General features: G+C 42.5%; 1 protein-coding gene across 1 annotated transcript; it reads right to left on the bottom strand.

The window, feature by feature from the left end:
• Window positions 1–4,762: 4,762 nt before the first annotated feature.
• On the bottom strand, window positions 4,763–6,253 carry LOC128458352 (cilia- and flagella-associated protein 45-like). Its single transcript, XM_053443148.1, has one exon. It carries the CDS (start codon window positions 6,251–6,253, stop codon window positions 4,763–4,765), a length of 1,491 nt encoding a protein of 496 aa, XP_053299123.1.
• Window positions 6,254–18,784: the final 12,531 nt, after the last annotated feature.

Genomic DNA, 18,784 nt, shown 5'->3' with positions numbered 1-18,784 from the left:
CCAGGAAGTAAAATTGGGGTATGTACAAACTTCATAAAGTAATTTACATCAACCTTAAAAATTCACAGAGCTTCAAATTAAGGCATCAGAAAATATGAAGTTGAAAGGATAATTGCAGTAGCTGTTTTTGTCTAGTGAAATCACTAAGAAACACATTAGCAAGCTGGAGGGAGAAAATAACATAAAAAGGAAATGAAAATGAAAAATAAAAAGTGTAAAATAAAAATAAATTTGAGTATCGTCATCAGAATCATCTGTGCTGTCAGTGTCCAGGTAAGGAGGGATGGGGAATAAGTTACAGATCAAGGAGACCTGAATCACTTTTATGGGTCTGAGAGGACACTGTAGGAAAAGAGGAGTTCGTTAGATCATCAGAAAAAAGTAAAAACAGATATTCATAAACGTGATCTGCTATATCTGTCACATGTGAAACGCAGTGCAATGAATCAGTGTGCATGAAATCAGAAAAAGGGTGATGAGAGAGTGTGACGTGGAGAGCAGATCAGTGGAGGCATTTATAGGAAGTTGCAACTGATATGCAAACAGCTGCTCATGTGTGGTCTGTGACATTGTGAAGTTGGGTGAAAAATAATTGTGTAACCGCCAATCCATCAGAGGAGGATACTAAATTGAGGCCTAACATAATCATCAAATCTCTTCCTAATAGATTAATTGGGCAACAGGGAGACAACAGAAAATCATGTTCTAACCTTATGGGATGTTTGTCTAACTGAGCGGCGCATTTGAAAGAATATAAAGCGACCACTCATCTCAGGAGATGTTTGCTAATCTGACATCCTAACCACAGAATAACCTGCACCAGAGTCAACCATTACATTAAGTTTGTGACCGTTAACTTGGAGTTAAGGCATTTTCTTAAAGGCATTACTATTGTACTTAACATAAGAACCACAAAGTTGTGTGTAATCTGGTGTGTGTGTGTGTGTGTGTGTGTGTGTGTGTGTGTGTGTGTGTGTGTGTGTGTGCGGTTAGTAATGCAAGCTGATACTTCTTTGCAGTGGCATGTATTTGTGTGTGTGCTGGAGCTTGTGTGTGTGTTTCACTTCCCTTTCTCTGATCCTCGGTGGGTAGGCTGGACGTCTCCTCCCCGTCTGCCCCCTCCTCACTTTCTGCAAAGTTCAGTCGGCAGTGAAAGTTCTTGTCTCCCCGTCCCCTCACTGCTGGGGCTGTTCGTTGCCCAGTGTCCTTTTCCTCTGCAGATGAAACACTCATCTTTGGGAATTTTGGGTTGTCGAGAGAGCTTCTCCCACGGCCACGTCCGCGCCCCTCTCTTCCTGGTTCAGTGAAGTTGGCTTTGCTATCAGTGCTATCTTGTCTGCTTGGCCTTGACAGGGTAGACACAGCCTGCATCATAAAGCTGTGTTGATCAAACAGGACAGTCAGACTTGTGAGGAAATCTCCTACGATTTCGTCTAGTTGTTGTTTGCACCCCGTTATTTTGGACATGTCACTTTTATTGGGGAAGGCGGTCCTCAGGGCGTTGAGGAGTGTGTTGAGAGCGTTGACGTATGTTGCATTACCTGCATCATCCCAGTCTGTTGAAGTCAGACGGAGATCTCCCCCACAGTGCGGTCATATCTTTGCAAAGTCAGTGGGGCCTAAGGATGAGGAAGAGGTGGCGTCATCATTCAGTCCTCCCGCTGCCCCGTCTCCATAGACTGGGAGAGCGGTGGGTGGCGTCTGAGATGGGCCTGAGCGTTGATTGGTGGAGTCTGGTCTCTGCATCATGTGGAGGAGGGTTTTGTCGTTGGTGAGGAGAAGGCAGGCGTTGAGAAGAGGACTGCCACACCCTTTCAAAAGGAGAATACAGAGATCTATATGATTACTTTTCAACATTCTTTCCAAGATTATCACTTTCCTTCTTGTCAACCTTAGACAGAAAACGACCTTTAAATTATCGTTTTCTGTCCCTACACTCTTTTTTTATGTTATTTTTTTGTCGCGTTTTTTTTTTTTATTCTTCCTCTTTCTCGAGGAGTTTCTCTCTTAAAAGTAAAAAAATAAAATGTCGACACTGAATGACCCGTTATGAGGAAAAGCAAAGTCTCTGAACCATACTGGAAGAAATGTCACACTATCCCATCCGTGCCTTGCAACCACAGAGTCCACAATAGGACCCTCTGGGCTTTGGGGTCCTTGACTTCCCTTGTTACCCATCCTATCTGGTCTATGAAATTGGCTTATCAACACTTTTCATAACCTTATTAATTAGCTGTGTGAAAAAGGACTCATCAACTATTTTCACAACACTCTAATTTAAGACGTGGACGTCTCCACGAATCCTTGTTTCTTTCTCCGGCAAAACAGGAAAAATGCCTTCAACTAGGATGATTGCCACAAGATGGGTCGGATTAACATTAATAATCCACAATAATCCAGAGAGAATGACTAATACACCTGTTCCAAATAAAACTCTTTAAATGTATTATTTCTTATGTTTGATTTCGTATTTGAGAAATCATCTAAACAGTCGTGAAAATCAGAATTTCAACATCTCACCAGATTTAAGATGACCAAAGAGAGGTCTTTGGATCCCTGTGAAGAAGGTCCAGAACCCCAGTCACTTCGGTCCTCTCGTCTCTTAAATGTTAGAGGTAGAGGCAGAAAATGTCTCTCCCGGGTGGCCAGCCACCGAAGACTTCTGGGGTCCAGACGATCTTTCAAGGGATCCTGTTCGTGACGCCAATTTGTGATGGAAATTCATCTTGAGATTTGAAATAATGAAATTCTCAGACTGGAGTTGCCATTGAGTCTTTATATTAGTAAGCTCTGCAGAGTTTACACGGGTGCTCAGGATTGAACAACTGGCTGCGAAGGTGAAAAAGCCAGGACTTATACCAAGAGGCGTTTCACAAGACAGTATGAGAAAAAGAAGACATGCCAGAATTAATACAAAGAGGTGCTTCATAAAACGTAAAATGAAAAAGATATGAAATCCTCCTCAGTGCCTGTCAGCTGTGTCCGTCCGCTGTAGCAAACTCCCTGTTTGCCAAGGCCACTGTAGTGAGACAACTGGTCAGTTGAATTTTCCCTTACACCCGTCACCATCATCATCATCATCCTCATCAGCAGAATCAGCATCCGCATCAGCATCAGCATCAGCATCAGCAATATCAACATCATCTGTTCAGCTGGGGGATGAGGCATGTTTTCCTTCATCAGAGCCGTGGTGATGATTCTATTTAGTAATTTCAGAGTCTGCAGCCATGTCATGTGTCATGGTGCGTAAGATGGAGAGGGCTCTGGTCACCCAGCCACCACGGGTTGTATTGTTGGGGAGAAATGTATTTCAAGAACTTCTTATCATCCTATCACACTTTTCTGCCAGTAGTAGGTCTAGGGCCATTCGGTTCTGTTTGACCATAAGGGACTTAGGGGCGAGCTGTTCGGATATCAGCTCCTGTCAGATCTACTCCAAAAACAAACTTATAATGACTTGTCAATGCGGCTTTTTTAGTCAATTTGTTATAGTGGAGTTTAAGAGTCAATGATCTGGATTTTAACCTTGTAGAGATCCTTTTTTGGAATTAATACTCGCCTACAGGCCCGGTGGTAAGCTTGCACTCTAACGAGCCAGGGGGAGGGCGTAGTTGGTCGGGTTGGAAGAGATGAAGTTGTCATCGGATGGGAGTGGTTGTGGAGACATGGAGCGCAGATCCCATAGATTGAAGGGAAACATAAACAGAAAAGTGATTAATATGCTGCAGTGTGTAACTGAGTTTAAATTAGATTATACAAGCTAATATTGGAAAAGAAAAAGAAAAAAATCAAAACAAGACAAACATATATACCCTCCTTTTGTGGTCAACAATTTCAATAACATTTTGAGGAGTAATCGGCCAAATCAGTGGACATTAAAAAATAAAAGATTCAAAAAGTGGCTGAAAAGCGACACAGATCTTTGGCATTTGATGAAATATTAACTGATCAACAAGCTGAATTTCAATAAGCAGCATTTTTAACAGTGTTTGAGTATTTGTGTTCAAACCATTTTCCAATTGACATCAAACTGCCCTGGGGTAAAACAGGTACCAACCGTTTCAGAGTCGACAGCTGAACAGATCAAAACAAATTAAATAAAAGTCATTATGCCACACTTTTCTTTCATGAAAAAATAAAAAAAATAGGTAGAGCTTAACAAAACCTTTCAAATTAAGAGTATTGATGTTAAGATAATGTATTAAACAAAACAAAAAATAAAAAAACCCGGCTTCCCTGAATTTAAAAGTTAAAGTGTTGATATGGTATTCAAAAAAGTGTGTAAACAGAGGGGCTTGTAGCATAGTTTGTGCTTTTCATTTAAGAACACGATCTGAGTTAAAGTGTATTGGAACTCTGCTCTTTAATTGGATTTATATTTATTCTTCTTTAAAATGGTGAAAATATTTATTGTTTGAGTTATTATTATACAAGCATATTTTTCAAAAACTGATTTGTAGCCTCACCAACTTGCATTAGTATTAATAAATGAAATGAACATGCAAGTTGTTTTTAATGAATGAATAATTTGACATTTTTCTATTCTGGTGTGACCGTGGAACACAGCAGAGCACCTGGGGTAAACCCACACATGTAACCCAAACTGAATAGACTTCTAGGAAAATCTGGTTGTTTATGGTGGTAAGGTAATCATATCATGAATCAAAGGTAAAGAAAAGAGAAATGTGGGGCGACAAGGCAGGAAAAGGGGGAGTTGGGTAGGTCAATCAATAATTATTCCTTAGTTCTGTTGTCAAGACCCTCATCCAGTTGAATTCAATGCAGCTTGTAAGTGTTTGTTGGCTGCTTTGACAATGTGTGGAAAGTAGGTTGGCATGTCCTTGTTGGTCACTTCATGACATTCCAGACACTTCTCTACTGAGACCCCTGCTTTACTTGCTAAACCAAAAATGTATTGATCAGGGAGGCGTGCAGCCCTAATTTCCCTTAGCTTCCTCTCTTTGTACTCAGTAATGCACATAGATCTCTGCTCCCTTTCTTCCATCATCCGATTGGTGTCCTCCATTTCCAGTCTGTGTTTGGCTTCAGCTAAGAGCTCACGCTCCGTTATCTGTTCTTTGAGGCATTCTAAGCAAAGCTGCATTTCCTCATGCTGCTTCGTCTCCTTCTGCTTCTCTTCTTTGATTCCTTCCAATAGCTTTTCCAGACATATGTCAAATTCCTCTTTCTGCCGGCCAATCTCATGTGTACAGCAGTGCTCATTGCTGCGAATCTGTTCAGAGCGAGCCTCTCTGAGCATTGCTTCTTCCTTTGCTCTCTTTTCAGACAGCTCTTTCTCTTTTCTCCTCCATTCTATCGCTGTGGCGTTTTGGATGTTCTGTGCACGAAGTATCTGCTTTTCTGCCAAATTATCTATATTTTTTTTTTGCTGGCCCCACATCTTTGTCAACTCAAAATCTTTTTCCTTCCTCATTCGTGTCTGCTCTTCTTCATACTTAGCATCCCTCTCTAGTTCTTTTTGCATTCTCTGCAGCTTTTTCTTTTCAGCCAGCTTATCCCCCATTCTTTTCTGCTCCCGGGCCTGTATGGTTTCATTATTAGATTGCATGCTTTCCTGAAAAAAACGCTGTGCATTCTCCCTCTTCGTCTGTAGTTCCGTAAAGTCTTCCTGTGTCATTTTCACCAGAGTTTCTCTCACCTGTTGTGCCTCCAGCTTTTTCATGTTGTCTTTCAGTTTCTTTACCTCAAGATTTTGCTGGATTTGATTTTGAATTTCTTGTGCTGCTTTGATAGCATTCTGTCTGTACTTTTCATCTTTCTCATCCAATCTCTTACAGTTCTTTTGGTGCTCAGCATAAAGCATGGAGTCCATATCCTTTTTCTCCTTTAACAACTTTGCCTTTCTCTGTTCAATTTCCCTCAGCTGGGCTTTTTGAATGGGGAAATACATAGCACTCAAAATCTGCCTGTTGAACTCTTGAATTTCTGACTCGTCTTCCATCCTCAAGTCCTTGGCATGCTCCAATGGGCACTTCTTTATCTTTGCAGCTTTTGCTTTCTCTTTCTTCTTCATGTTGAGCTGTGCAATTTCTCTCTCTTGCTCCATCTTCAAGAACTTGTCCCACTCCGATTGGAGCGTTATTTTTTCTGCATCATGTCTCTCTTGCTCCCTCTGATAAACCTCATTTGAGGCCTTCTCATTCTCCTCAGTAAGAACCTCGGCAGTTGAGATGAACATCCTATACTCATCAGATGAAAGATAGTAGGCTCCTTTTACATTACTATTGGCCATGGCGGCTCTTTTTGCTTGATGGAGCTTTTTGTCCATCACAGGGATGTGATGTGGTGGAGAGCACTGTAACATGGAGTTTCCTTGTGATGGTGGGGTTGGTTTTGGCAGTATAAAATAGTCAATCCTTTGATCATGGCTTTATAGCATTATCACATTCCTTTGATCTTGACCTCTCCTGTTTTACGCCTATGACCTCATCTCATTCCATTGTCTTTGTCCTATTATTAATATCAGGCTTTTTCTGCCAAAGACATAATTCGATTTTGGCACCTGTGATGTCACACAATTTTTTTATAGATTATTTAAAATGTTATTAGACAAATAATCATTTTCAACAAAAGATCTTACTCATTAATATTCTATGTGATGAACACAAATTTATGTTGCGATTTGGCACCATACAAATAAACTGAATATAATTCATTTGAACTGAATAACAATTCCTTTAAGATTCCCATTTGGGCTGGTGATTTCCTGCAAATTAACGTTTGATTATATTCTTTGCTATATATGTATATATATATATATATACAGTGGAATAAAGTGATTATAGTGATCACTTTTGTGGCATTCATCTCATCACTACATGAACAAACTTAAAATGAATCTTAAAGATGAAATAAAATTAATCTTAAAGATGTCTGTTACGTGCCGTTTGATGTTTTCTCTTTGCTCTCTCTCTGTTCACTCTTCCCATTGTCCATTCAGAAGCCACCCTTTTCCCTCCAGCTGCAGTGTGTGAGTGTACACGGCTGGCCTAAATCACCAATTAAGGCTGTGGCGGTTAAGAGGCAGAGAGAAGGAGACAGCCAGGCCCAGTGGGTCAATTGGCAGCATTAAAGTTGGGAGTGTTGGGAGCAGTGAAACGCAATGGATCCCCCCCCCCCCCCCACACATTTTGTGGACCTGGGACTTTATTGTGTATTTGTTTGCAATCTATTCAAGCTTCTCTTTTTTGCGACGGAACCAGTAAGAAAGAAGTGATTTTCCCCTGTCTGGGAACATTTTTGAGCTGATCTCTTCTAATAAGGTATGCACATAGTAATAATTACTAGCGTAGTACCTAAAGTATTGGGAAGGACAGAAAACTGTATATCCAAACTTGTGTAAACTTGCTGTTACCTTTCTCTGTACCCCAGCTTCATTCATTCATTTATTCAATTCAAAGCTTCACACACCAAAGCCATGGTGTCATTATAATCACTCTGCCTGTGTTACATTTATTGTCCACTTGATGGCACAGTAGAGCAAATGAAGCGCCATGAAGCTTCGGCCCATGAGTGAACCAATTGGATGGAAAGCATCAATGCTTCATGAAGCTTCATTTCGCAATCCCTACTTTTGAGTGAAATTGTTTCTGCTGTTAGTCAGTTTCGCTTTCCTTTTAGAAAGTTGTTTTCAGTTAATTGTTGAGCTGATCGAGTAATTGATAAGCGTGTAATTTCTTTGTGTTGAGATTGTCTCCGGGGGCTGTAAGTGTTGATATCTGGATGTTGATCGATCGAGTCAGTCTTTCTTTCGGGCACTCAGTTATTATTTTGCCTTTTTTGTTTTGGGAATAATTCTGGGTGGGGATAAATCCCCGATGGGTATTGGCGTTTCAGGTTTTTGGCCACTGATCAGGGTTAAAGTGGGGTAACGTTTTTATTAGTTATTAGATATAGTGGATCCGATCTTGATGATGGATCATGATCTGGCTGGCTGCTGACCATAGACTATGATTGCAGCAGGACTGCTTGTTATATAGTATTGAAGTTATCCTTCAAAATGTTTACCCTCATCAATGCTGCTGAAACCTTTATCTTGATGTTTTCCTACACTTGACATCTATTGCACATCTGTCCGTCCTGGGAGAAGGATCCCTCACATGTGGCTCTCTCTGAGGTTTCTACGTATTTTTACCCTGTTAAAAGGGTTTTTAGTAGTTTTTCCTTACTCTTGTTGAGGGTTAAGGACAGAGGATGTCTCAACATGTTAAAGCCCTATGAGACAAATTGTGATTTGTGAATATGGGCTATACAAATAAAATCCCTTTTCTGTGGAGTCATCTCCTGGCTCTAGGTTTGATGCTCGATTAAAGGTGCGCCTCGCTTCATTAGACAAGGAAGAGCGAGATCTTCAGCTCCGGAGGAAGTAAGAGTTGTGAAAGTTTGAGACAGAGACTGCTTTTAAGATGCTTGACAAAGAGCTGGATTTAAATTCTGATGCACCTCTGCTGGTACTCTGTTAATATCGCATTCTAATGCCTTATTTAATGTCAGTGTGGCAGGAGACCTTGCCACGGGGCTCTCCTACAAACAGCCAGAGACGGAAGTGTTGCTTTTTAACATACTTTATTATGACCACACATAAACTTAATCACACACAAAGCAGACTAGCTTTGCAGCTCAGTCCGGGCGTCTCTCAGAGAGTATCTGAGATTCTCTCCAGTGTCTGAGTCTCTGAGTTCCTCCGTGAGGCAGCGCAGACGCTGCCTTTTAACCTCTTATTGCCTGAATTTATTTACAATTACATAAAAAAATTGTTTTTTGCTGTCATGCAGATGCTAAATTAAGTGGTGATTGCTAATTTCAATATAGCACATACAATAGATATACATTTGGGTATGAGGCAAATTAGCAACATTAGGCATAATTGATCGCTATTGTCACTGAGACAGCTGTCATCTCTTTTGACAGGTGGAATCCTGGTTTGAAGTCCACCAGCTCGCCCCCGTAGAAAGTTGATGCGTCCATTTAGTTCTGCCAAACAATAGGCAGAAATAACATTTATATCCCAGCATTATATTTTTATTCTGTTTTGCACATGTTGCACACTTACTCTGCACATACAGTTGTACATAGTCTGTATTTCTGCATAGTTATATTTATTTTTATTTTATTTGATAGGGACAATGCACAGCTCCTTAGCAGTACCAGAGTAGCTATAATCTAATTGTCATCCGTATTCCCTAGGTATTATACATTATTGTATATATTATATATATTCAATGAACCAAACGTCAGATTTACAATCATATAAGGAGACTTATACTTATAAACTTCAAAATATTTGAATTATATGCACAGGAATTTGATTTTATTTGAAATTGCACCTAAATAAAATAGTATTCATTTCCAGCCATTACTGCCTGTTGTGTCAGACCCCAATTCATTTCAAGAGCACATACAAAGCACTCTGCACTCCAAACCTGCAGAGGGCGACCACACAAGAGATGGTGGTGGAACCCAAGCCCAACAGGAACTCTTAAAGGGGACCATATTTGCCTGCGCACCCACTGGGAAGGCATGGCACAAAATGTTTGGATGCAGTCAGCTAGTCTTAGCTAGTGATGTGTCCTCCCGTGTCGAGGCTTCGAAGCGTGTGTCGAGTAATCGAGGATGATTTTTATGAAGCGCGTATCGAGGCTTGTGTTGATGACGTATGTGATGACGTTCGAAGCCTCGCGAGCCGGCCGAGCATGTCACTGATTCAGGAAAGGGTTCGCGGGTTTGGTGTGCGATTCAAAATAAAAGGGGCTGCGAAACGCAATGGATTCCCCCCCACACTACTTGTCTTGGGACTTTATTGTGCGTTTGCTTGCAATATATTCTGAGTATTGCAGGGAGAAAAGGAATTTATTTCCTAACTTGTACAAACTTGCGGTATCTTTTCTTTGTACCCCAGCATCATCTGTGCGCTGTGAAATGATAGTTTCTAAAGCAGGCGAAATTATTTCAAAAAAAATTAATCCGCCTGTAACCCAGCACTGTTTAGAAGCTGTTGTTTTATAAAAATAAATTAACTGTTATCCATTTTGTAAGTGTACGTGTATTGGCATCACAAATATCATTAATTCGTTTATTCAATTCAAAGCTTCACCCACCAAAGCCATGGTTTCATTATAATTACATTACATTTAATGTCCACTTGATGGCGCAGTAGAGCAAATGAAGCACCATGAAGCTTCGGCCCATGAGCGAACCAATTGGATGGAAAGCTTCAAAGCTTCATGAAGCTTCATCTCGCCATCACTAGTCTTAGCACTTGCTCCTGGGAAGAAGGAATGACCACAGCTCCTGATCAATCTGAAAGACGCAACTGGTAGGAAAGAACAGCTTTGATGTGGATGGTGCAGTAAGATCATGCTTCTCCACGACTGTTGTTAATTATTATTATTAAATTACAGTTATAAGTTGAATAACCTTAGCATGCTAATTTGAACTTTGTTGAAAACTTTAGATGGGGTTAATTAATTATGATGATACTTTATGTAACTCAGAGTCTAGGTTAATTGGAATTGTTTGTTAATTCTGAACTTGTTTAAGAACTAAGGAACTGGGGTCATTTTGAGAGGAAAATGTTTACTGGTTTATTAATTTTTTTTTAGACTAATGCATGTCTTTTTCTGTTTTCAAAGGTTATCAACCTATTCATTCTATTCGATTCCTTGATTTACTTATGTCCACTGAAAGAATCAAACATCAAGAAAATAAAAAATGGAAGAATAAGAAGTATTGAGTTGTCCTTTGCACCCTTCTATGGTTGATCAAGCAGTTTTTCAAGTTTGGGCAGAGATGTGGTCACGAAAACACACAGAACTTGACAGTTGATAACCAACGTGGCAGGAAGACTAGGATCAAAGGCCTGAAGTCAAGCTGTCGACGCAAAGGGAAAAGATAAAAAGAACTGGAAACCCTTCACCATGGCAAAGGAAACTCCCAGGAAGACAGTCAAGCAACTCAAGCAAGAGAGGACCTTAGCTAAAACTGCCTTCACCAAGCAAGCGAACTACCTGAGCAGAGCTGCAAATAGCATGATCAAGCATGAGCTGCAAGAGGAGTTCAGCGAGCTCAGTTTCCTGGCAAGGCACATCAGCGATGCAAATGAGGAGTACAGGGCTGGCCTACTGGCAGATAATGAAGCTGAAACCGATGAGGGCGAAGAAGTCAAGCTTGGCAAGCACCAGCAGGATGAGCTTGAAAGGACAATGGAAGAGTGTGACGCAAGCCTGGATGAAGTTCGGAAAGCAGTCCAATCCAACCTCTGGCGAAGATATGGTGACGAGGAGGTAAGCTCTGCAATTCAAGTAGCAGGGGTAGCCTGTGAAAGAGCTCAGGCATGCCCCATCACTGCTATCAATAGAGACGGCTATGAACTGCAGCTGGAAGGAGTGAGGAGGCTGATTCATGATGCAAGTGAGAGCCTGAAAGCCTGGGAAAGATGGATCCCACCTGGTCAGACAGCACACCTGGAAAGCAGAGTAAAAGACCTGAGAGCATGGGGCAACAAGCTCGAAGCCAGAAGGGCAGAATTCCTCACTGCACAAAGAGTCACAGAGGAGGAAGGAAGAGAAAGAGAGCCTCAACCTGTGACAGTTCAACAACCAGTGATGAGGATAAAGCCAACCAGTCTACCTAAATTCACTGGGTTCAAGAGGAATTTCCACAGGTGGAGGAGAGACTGGGAGAACCTGCAGAGGCAGGGGGAGCCAACTGGCTCAGTGGAAGTGAAGAAGTTCCAACTCCTTGACAGTGTGGACGAGAGAATATGCAGAGAAACTGAGCCTATCAACATACAACAGTGCTGAAGACATATTTAGAGTGCTTCAAAATAGGTATGGAAATAAGCCAGCGATTGCCTTGGAAATAATTGAGGACCTGGAGAGGATCCCACCTGTAAAGTCACACCAGCCAAGGAGGGGGATTGACCTAATTCAAACAGTAGAAAAGTCTTTGAATGACCTCATCGAGCTTGAAAGCACTGGAGCCATCAAGAATCCCCTGGTGATCAGATACATAGAGAGCAAACTGCCGGACAATGTGAAGAGAGACTGGCTCACATTCATGGTCAATCCAAGAAACGGAGTCACACCTGACAACCACTTTGACAGCCTTCTCACATTCTTAAAGACTCAGGGGGATATCCTAGAGAGACTAGACCAACTGGGTGTAAGTGAAAAATCTGAGAAGAAGCCTACTTACCTGGAGAAGAAGTACGCTTTCACAAAGTCCACAAGGACAGGAGGATGTGTTGTCTGTGGAGATGAAAGACACAGTGAGAAGATCTTCTTTTGCAAGAGGTTCAAAGAACTAAAACCTAGCGAGAAGCTAATTGCTGTTGAAAAACTGGGAGCATGCAGAAGATGCCTCATATGTCATGCAGAGGAGGAGGAATGTGTGGACAGTTACCTGTGCAGGAACAAAGACTGCAAGAGAGGAAGCTCCTCAGACCACCATTTCTTTCTTTGCCTGAAGGGAGGATTCAAAGGGAAAGAATCCGACAAAGTGGGAAAATCCAGCACCAGAAGGCAAGCATTCACAGAGGAACAAGAGAGATTAATATCTGAACTCACCCCAGTCATGGCAGAAAAATTCAGGAAAGCTTTCACCAACATGGCTGCAAAATCATACTGCACTGAAAAAAAACTACCTGGAGTGATGGACTCAAATACACGTGAGTTACCAGTTCTTCTTATGCTTCTGGAAGTAACCACCAATGCAGGACAGAGAATTGGAACCCTCATTGACTTGGCATCGGATACCAACTACATCACTCACAGAGCAGCCAGGAGTCTGAAGCTACGGAGTGAAAAGATCACGCTTGTTGTCCATGGAGTCGGAGGCATGGCCCTTAAGGTGAAGACCAAAAGATATTTACTCAAGGTGAGAGTCAAGACACCTAAAGGGACAGAGAGAGCTCATGAGCTTATCTGCTATGGCTTGGATGAAATTGCAAAAGTGCAGAGAGTAATCAAACCACAACAGCTCAAGAAGTTCTTCCCCAACACCAACCTGGAAGACCTTCAAAGACCAGAGCACGTTGAGCTTCTCATCAGCCAACGTGAAGGAAGACTCGCTCCACAAAGAGTAAAGGTAGTAGGAGACCTCGTCCTTTGGGAGGGCCCTTTAGGGAAGACTGTTGGCGGAGTGCATCCAGACCTCTGTGAAGTAGTTGACATGGCTCTGCACAATTCTGAGACTCGCTTTGCACGATCGATGAGAACCACAGCAGTGAAGTATCAAGAAATTGCAGAGAAACAAGCTGAAACCAAAGGCACAGTTGCTGGCAGAGAGTTCTTAGACTGGTGGAAGTGGGACAGCATTGGAGCAGCCTGCGAACCCATGTGTGGTGGATGCCGGTGCGGTAACTGTCAACCGGGAGGCAAAGACATGACTTTGAGTGAGGAAAGAGAGCTGGAGATTATCAGGCAAGGCCTCACCTATGTGAAAGCGGATGCTCACAGTCAGGAGCCTCACTGGGACACAAAATATCCCTGGATTGAAGTCCCAAGTTCCCTGCCCAACAACAGGAGAGCAGTGGAAGCCACCTTTCTAAGGACAGAGAGACAGCTCAAGAAAGAACCAGAGTGGCGTGTGGCATACACAACTCAAGTCCATGAGATGGTGGAGAGGAGGGCAGCAAAGAAACTCACTGAGGAGACCATCGCCAAGTGGAAAGGCCCAGTATGGTACGTCAGCCACTTGGTGGCGCCAAACCCACACTCCATTACAACACCTGTGCGACTGGTATGGAACAGCAGCCAGAAGTTTAAAGGGCTCAGCATGAACGACCTCCTTCTGAAAGGGCCTGATGTCCTGAATCCCATCCGAGCAGTGCTAGTAAGGTTCAGGAGAGGAGTCCATGCTGCCCTAGGTGACATCAAGAAAATGTATAATTCTGTGTGGCTTGAAGACCTGGAGATTCACCTCCACAGATTTCTCTGGAGAGATAGTGAAGATGGAGAAATTGAGGAATATGCCATCACCAGGGTCAACATTGGCGATCGACCAGCAGGGTGTATCGCACAACTGGCCATGAGAGAGACAGCAAAGCTGCCCATTTTCACTCACCTGGAGGAGGAGCGTAGGATCCTTGATGAGGATTCATATGTAGATGACATCCTGACATCTCACAATGACCTGGGAAAACTAGACAAAACCACCAAAACAGTTGAAGAAATCCTAAAGACAGGTGGATTCTTCCTCAAGCCGTGGGTCCGGTCAGGCCAAAGTGGGAGGCAGAAAGATGCAGAAGAACACAGATGAGAATCCTCATTCTTCCCAACCAAAGGAGAGATGGTGACAACAAAGCCCTTGGAGTTGGCTACCTAGTTGAATCAGACAAACTGTACCTCATGATGTCAATCAACTTCTCAAAGAGAAAAAACTCCAAACCCACTGACTAGGAGACAACTGCTTAGCCAAGTAGCTAGCTTATATGACCTAATAGGCCTCGCAACACCTGCCAAACAAAAGGGAGCCATCCTGGTCAGAAAAGCTTTTCAAGAAGCTGGAGGCAAATCTCTGACACGAGACACATGGGACAGACCTCTGTCTGAAAGACTGAGGGAAGAAGCCATCCACCTGTTTGAGGAATATACACGTCTCAACCAAATAACCTTCCACAGAAGCCTTACACCAGTCAAGAGGATTGGAGGACCCTGGGGGATAACATTCTCCGATGGAAGTGACCAGAGTTATGGAGCTGTTGCATATGTCAGGTGGGAGACTGAACAAGGCATCCTAGTCCGGCTTGTCGAGTCTAAAGCAAAGCTCACACCACTGGACCAAAAGGGAGAACCAGTGAAGGCTGAGGTCTGTGGTGCTGTCTTCGCTGCAAGACTCCGAAGATACATCGAAAAGCACAGTCGGATGCAAATGGAACGTTGGCTCCATCTACTAGACAGTCAAACTGTGCTAGGAGCAATCCAAAGGGACAGCTATGGGTTCCAAACCTTTTTTGCAAACAGAGTGGGAGAGATTCAGAAGTCCACATCTGTTGAAGACTGGAGATGGATTCCAGGTGAGCAAAACATTGCTGACATCATAACGAGAGGAGCAACCCCAGAAGACCTCAAAGAGGAATCTGTGTGGCAAAATGGACCAGAGTTTCTGAAACGACCTGTGGATGAGTGGCCGACAAAGTCAGCCAAAGACATCGCTGCACATGCTAAAGAAGGTATAAACAAGCTCCAAAGGAAATGTTTCACAGCAGCACTAACCCGAGCACAGGTGAAAATGGTTCCAACCTCTGCTCCAGTCAAGGCTGACCAAAGCAAGGACCTGCAAAGCGGTCCTAGTGGAGAAGAACACCAAATCTAAGTCCAGAGACCACCTGCTGGTTCTGCAGTTGAAAAAATCCTTGACATCAGCAAGTTCAGCAGTTTAACCACCTCAAATTTGGATAATTCCCCAAATTTAGCATCCTCACCTCCACAGTCAGTAATAATATTTCTTTCGTACTTGTGTTCCGTGAGTCTGAGATGGAGTCTTATTTTGGTATTTTTGAGTGTTTTGCCGCTGCTTTGTGTTGGCCAGCAGATGTTAGATGTTTCCAGAGTGCGACCATTTCTCTCTTGAGCCAACACAAACATGCTTTTATTAAGGTAAGGGTTCCCAAACTTTTCAAACTTTTCAGCCTGCGACCCTCAAAATAACGGTGCAAGAGACTGGCGACCCCCACCGACCCTGGATGTGTTATATAATGTTGCGCACAGCCACGCACACACTATTAGGCCTATGCAAACACGGGCATTAATACAAAAGAACAACAGCCTTATAGCCATGATATTATTTTATAGCAATTTAAGAAGTAGAATATAACCAGAATACAGGGAAACTCCCTGTTTAAACAGCAGGGCTGAGTGAGCATATGCTGTAAGTATAAAAAAGTGTGCAGGTGATGTCTGTGTATATCCAGGCTGACGTCCCTCCTGTTCAGGCATCAGAGGCCCCTGCGGAGTCTGCTCCAGTCCCTATCCCACGCCGAAGAGTCCCGGCTGAGGCCCCTCCTGTTCAGGCGTCGGAGGTCCTCGCAGTGCCGATTCTGGGCCCTGTTCTGGCTGCGACTCCGGATCCTGCTCCACGTCCGGGGCAGAGGTCCGCGCCCTTTGCGCTGCCCTTGTGTGGCCACGGTGCCTTCCTCCCGAGCCTCAGAACTCTGACCTTGAGAGTCCACGATACTGCCCTCCCGAGCCTCAGAACTCTGTCCTTGAGCGGCTCAGGTGTGCATAACCCCTGTACCAGTACAGCCTAACAGCCACCCACCATTCAACCACCCATTAATGCGTCCGACCTCAGGTCGGACGCATTAAGACAGTCATTTTGCATTTCTTAAAAGATCCTCAGGGTTATGGAACAAAAAAGTCAAGTGGTAGACCCAAAAAAATCTCACCGGCGCTGAGCCGGAGGATCGGAATGGCTGTCCGTCAAGACACGGGACGATCCTCGTCCCAAATTAAGGCCATTACTGGTGCTGACTGCAGCCCAATAAAACAAGAAATGTCTTCAAAGGCCACGTCTCCTTCAACGCCACAAAATTGCCCGTTTAGACTTTGCAAGGGAGCACCATGGGACATTCAAAGGTGGAAGAAAGTTTTATTCTCTGACGAGAAAAAATGTAACCTTGATGGTCCTGATGGCTTCCAACGTTACTGGCATGACAAGGAGATGCCACTTGAGATGTTTTCTACGCGGCACAGTGGAGGGGGCGCCATCATGATCTTGGGTGCTTTTTCCTTCAATGGAACAATGGAGCTCCAGGTTGTGCAGCGGCGTCAAACAGCAGCTGGCTATGTGGAGATGTTGCAGCGGGCATCCCTCATGACTGAGGGCCCTCGTCTGTGTGGTAACGACTGGGTTTTTCAGCAGGACAACACTCCAATTCACAATGCCCGTCTGACCAAGACTTTTTTCCAGGAGAATAACATCACTCTTTTGGACCATCCTGCGTGTTCCCCTGATCTTAATCCAATTGAGAACATTTGGGGATGGATGGCAAGGGAAGTTTACAAAAGTGGACTTCAGTTCCAGACAGTGGATGCCCTTCGTGAAGCCATCTTCACCACTTGGCGCAACATTCGCACTAGCCTTTTGGAAACACTTGCATCAAGCATGCCAAAACGAATTTTTGAAGTGATCAACAATAATGGTGGAGCTACTCATTACTGAGTCAGTTTTTGACACTTTAATTTCTGTTGTTTTTTTGTTTTTTTTTAGCTGTGGTCTTAAACTTTTGATCAGCTGATGAACAGCCTACTTCAGGTAAATTGTTGTTTTCAATAAATTTCCTGCTCACAACTTTTGGGCCCATTTCTTCTTTTTGCATTTTGAAACTCTACTTAGAACCTTCCTAAGATTCAACAGTGCAAAATGCAATTGTTTAACTGGTCTTAAGATTTGAATCAGGAGTGTATGTATACACTCTTGTGTATTTGTACAAGAGTTCTTTACAAAAACTTTACTTCATTTACTTCATTCTCAACAGACAAGCCTACAAAGAAAAAAAACCAGCAGAAGAACAGGGAAGATTTACATATATAGCATATATATATAGCATTTCAATATTTCATTGTGGAAGGAAAGCCCAAAATATTTCAAATCTTTCAAAGTTGTTCAACTTCGCAAACTTGGAGATGCTGTGGTTATGATCTCAAGCAAACACAGGATATCCCAAAAACATGATCACTTGCAGTAACCACTGTACTAGAATTTTGTCAGGAGGTTGAGACCGAATGAAATTGACAGAGCTGGCACACAATGATCTGAATCTATAGACATGTAGAGCCTAAATATATGGGACTGTTGTGCAATAGTAGTAGTAGATTTGACGTTGGCTAATTATTAATAATCATGAAATATGATTATTAAAATAAAATTATTTATAAAAAATAATAAATAAATTATAACGCTGTTAATTAGAATATTAAAATAATTCATTAGAAATGATACGGTTATCAATTAAGAATAGTTAAATAATTAATGAAAACAATAAAATTATCAATTAAGAATAATACAATCTGTAATTATTACTTATCGTCACGGGGAACCACCCTGGTTACAGGGACCAACAAATCAATCTTTAAAGATCAGTCTCAAGTGATAAGAGTTAAATTAATAATCTCAATATTTAATATTAAAGATTATATAATAAACAATGAAGGGTTTTAAGTTCGAGCACAGGCTATAGTTATCCAGCTGTATTCATATACATATGCACCAATAATCACAGAATACAAATACTTTAATTACAAAAGGATTTATTGAAAAGGGAAATAAAGTTAATGTTATTCAATGATTCTTCATTTAACAAACTCCAATATTTCAAAGATGACAACAGCAGCAGCAGCACTTATCACAATTTAGGGACACACATGTAATACTGAGGGTATCTATGTGTGTGGTCGTGTGTGTCTGCCTGTCTGTGTAAGAAAGAGAAGGGGGAATGGCACTGGCGTAATGACGCGGTCACGTGGTGACGTAGCCTGGCCGAATTCAAGATGATGTTACGTCGAGTGATTCAAAATGGAGGTTTATGACCCCAGTGACGCCAGGAGGCCGAAGACAAAATGGCAGTAGGTGACGTGAGTTACAACAAAGGAATTTTTCAGACAAAGAGATTCTTATCTCGTGGTTTTGGCGCAAAATGGCGTCGAGGTGCATTCAGGCTCTTTAAGTCTAGATTCATCCATGTAACATGAAATATGTGAATGGAGGTCGGGACGTGTGTAAAAGCAGGTTTAGGAGAAGAGAGAGGGAGAGGGAAAGAAAA

This window comes from Pleuronectes platessa, chromosome 16 (genome assembly GCF_947347685.1).
Source record: "Pleuronectes platessa chromosome 16, fPlePla1.1, whole genome shotgun sequence".
Classification (NCBI taxonomy): domain Eukaryota; kingdom Metazoa; phylum Chordata; class Actinopteri; order Pleuronectiformes; family Pleuronectidae; genus Pleuronectes; species Pleuronectes platessa.
The sequence above is the reverse complement of the archived record's forward strand: the minus strand, read 5'-3'. Positions and strand labels throughout refer to the sequence as shown.

Bases quoted from the DNA above. Each gene is read 5' to 3' on its own strand.
- LOC128458352 (XM_053443148.1), bottom strand. From the start codon at position 6,253: ATGGCCAATAGTAATGTAAAAGGAGCCTACTATCTTTCATCTGATGAG.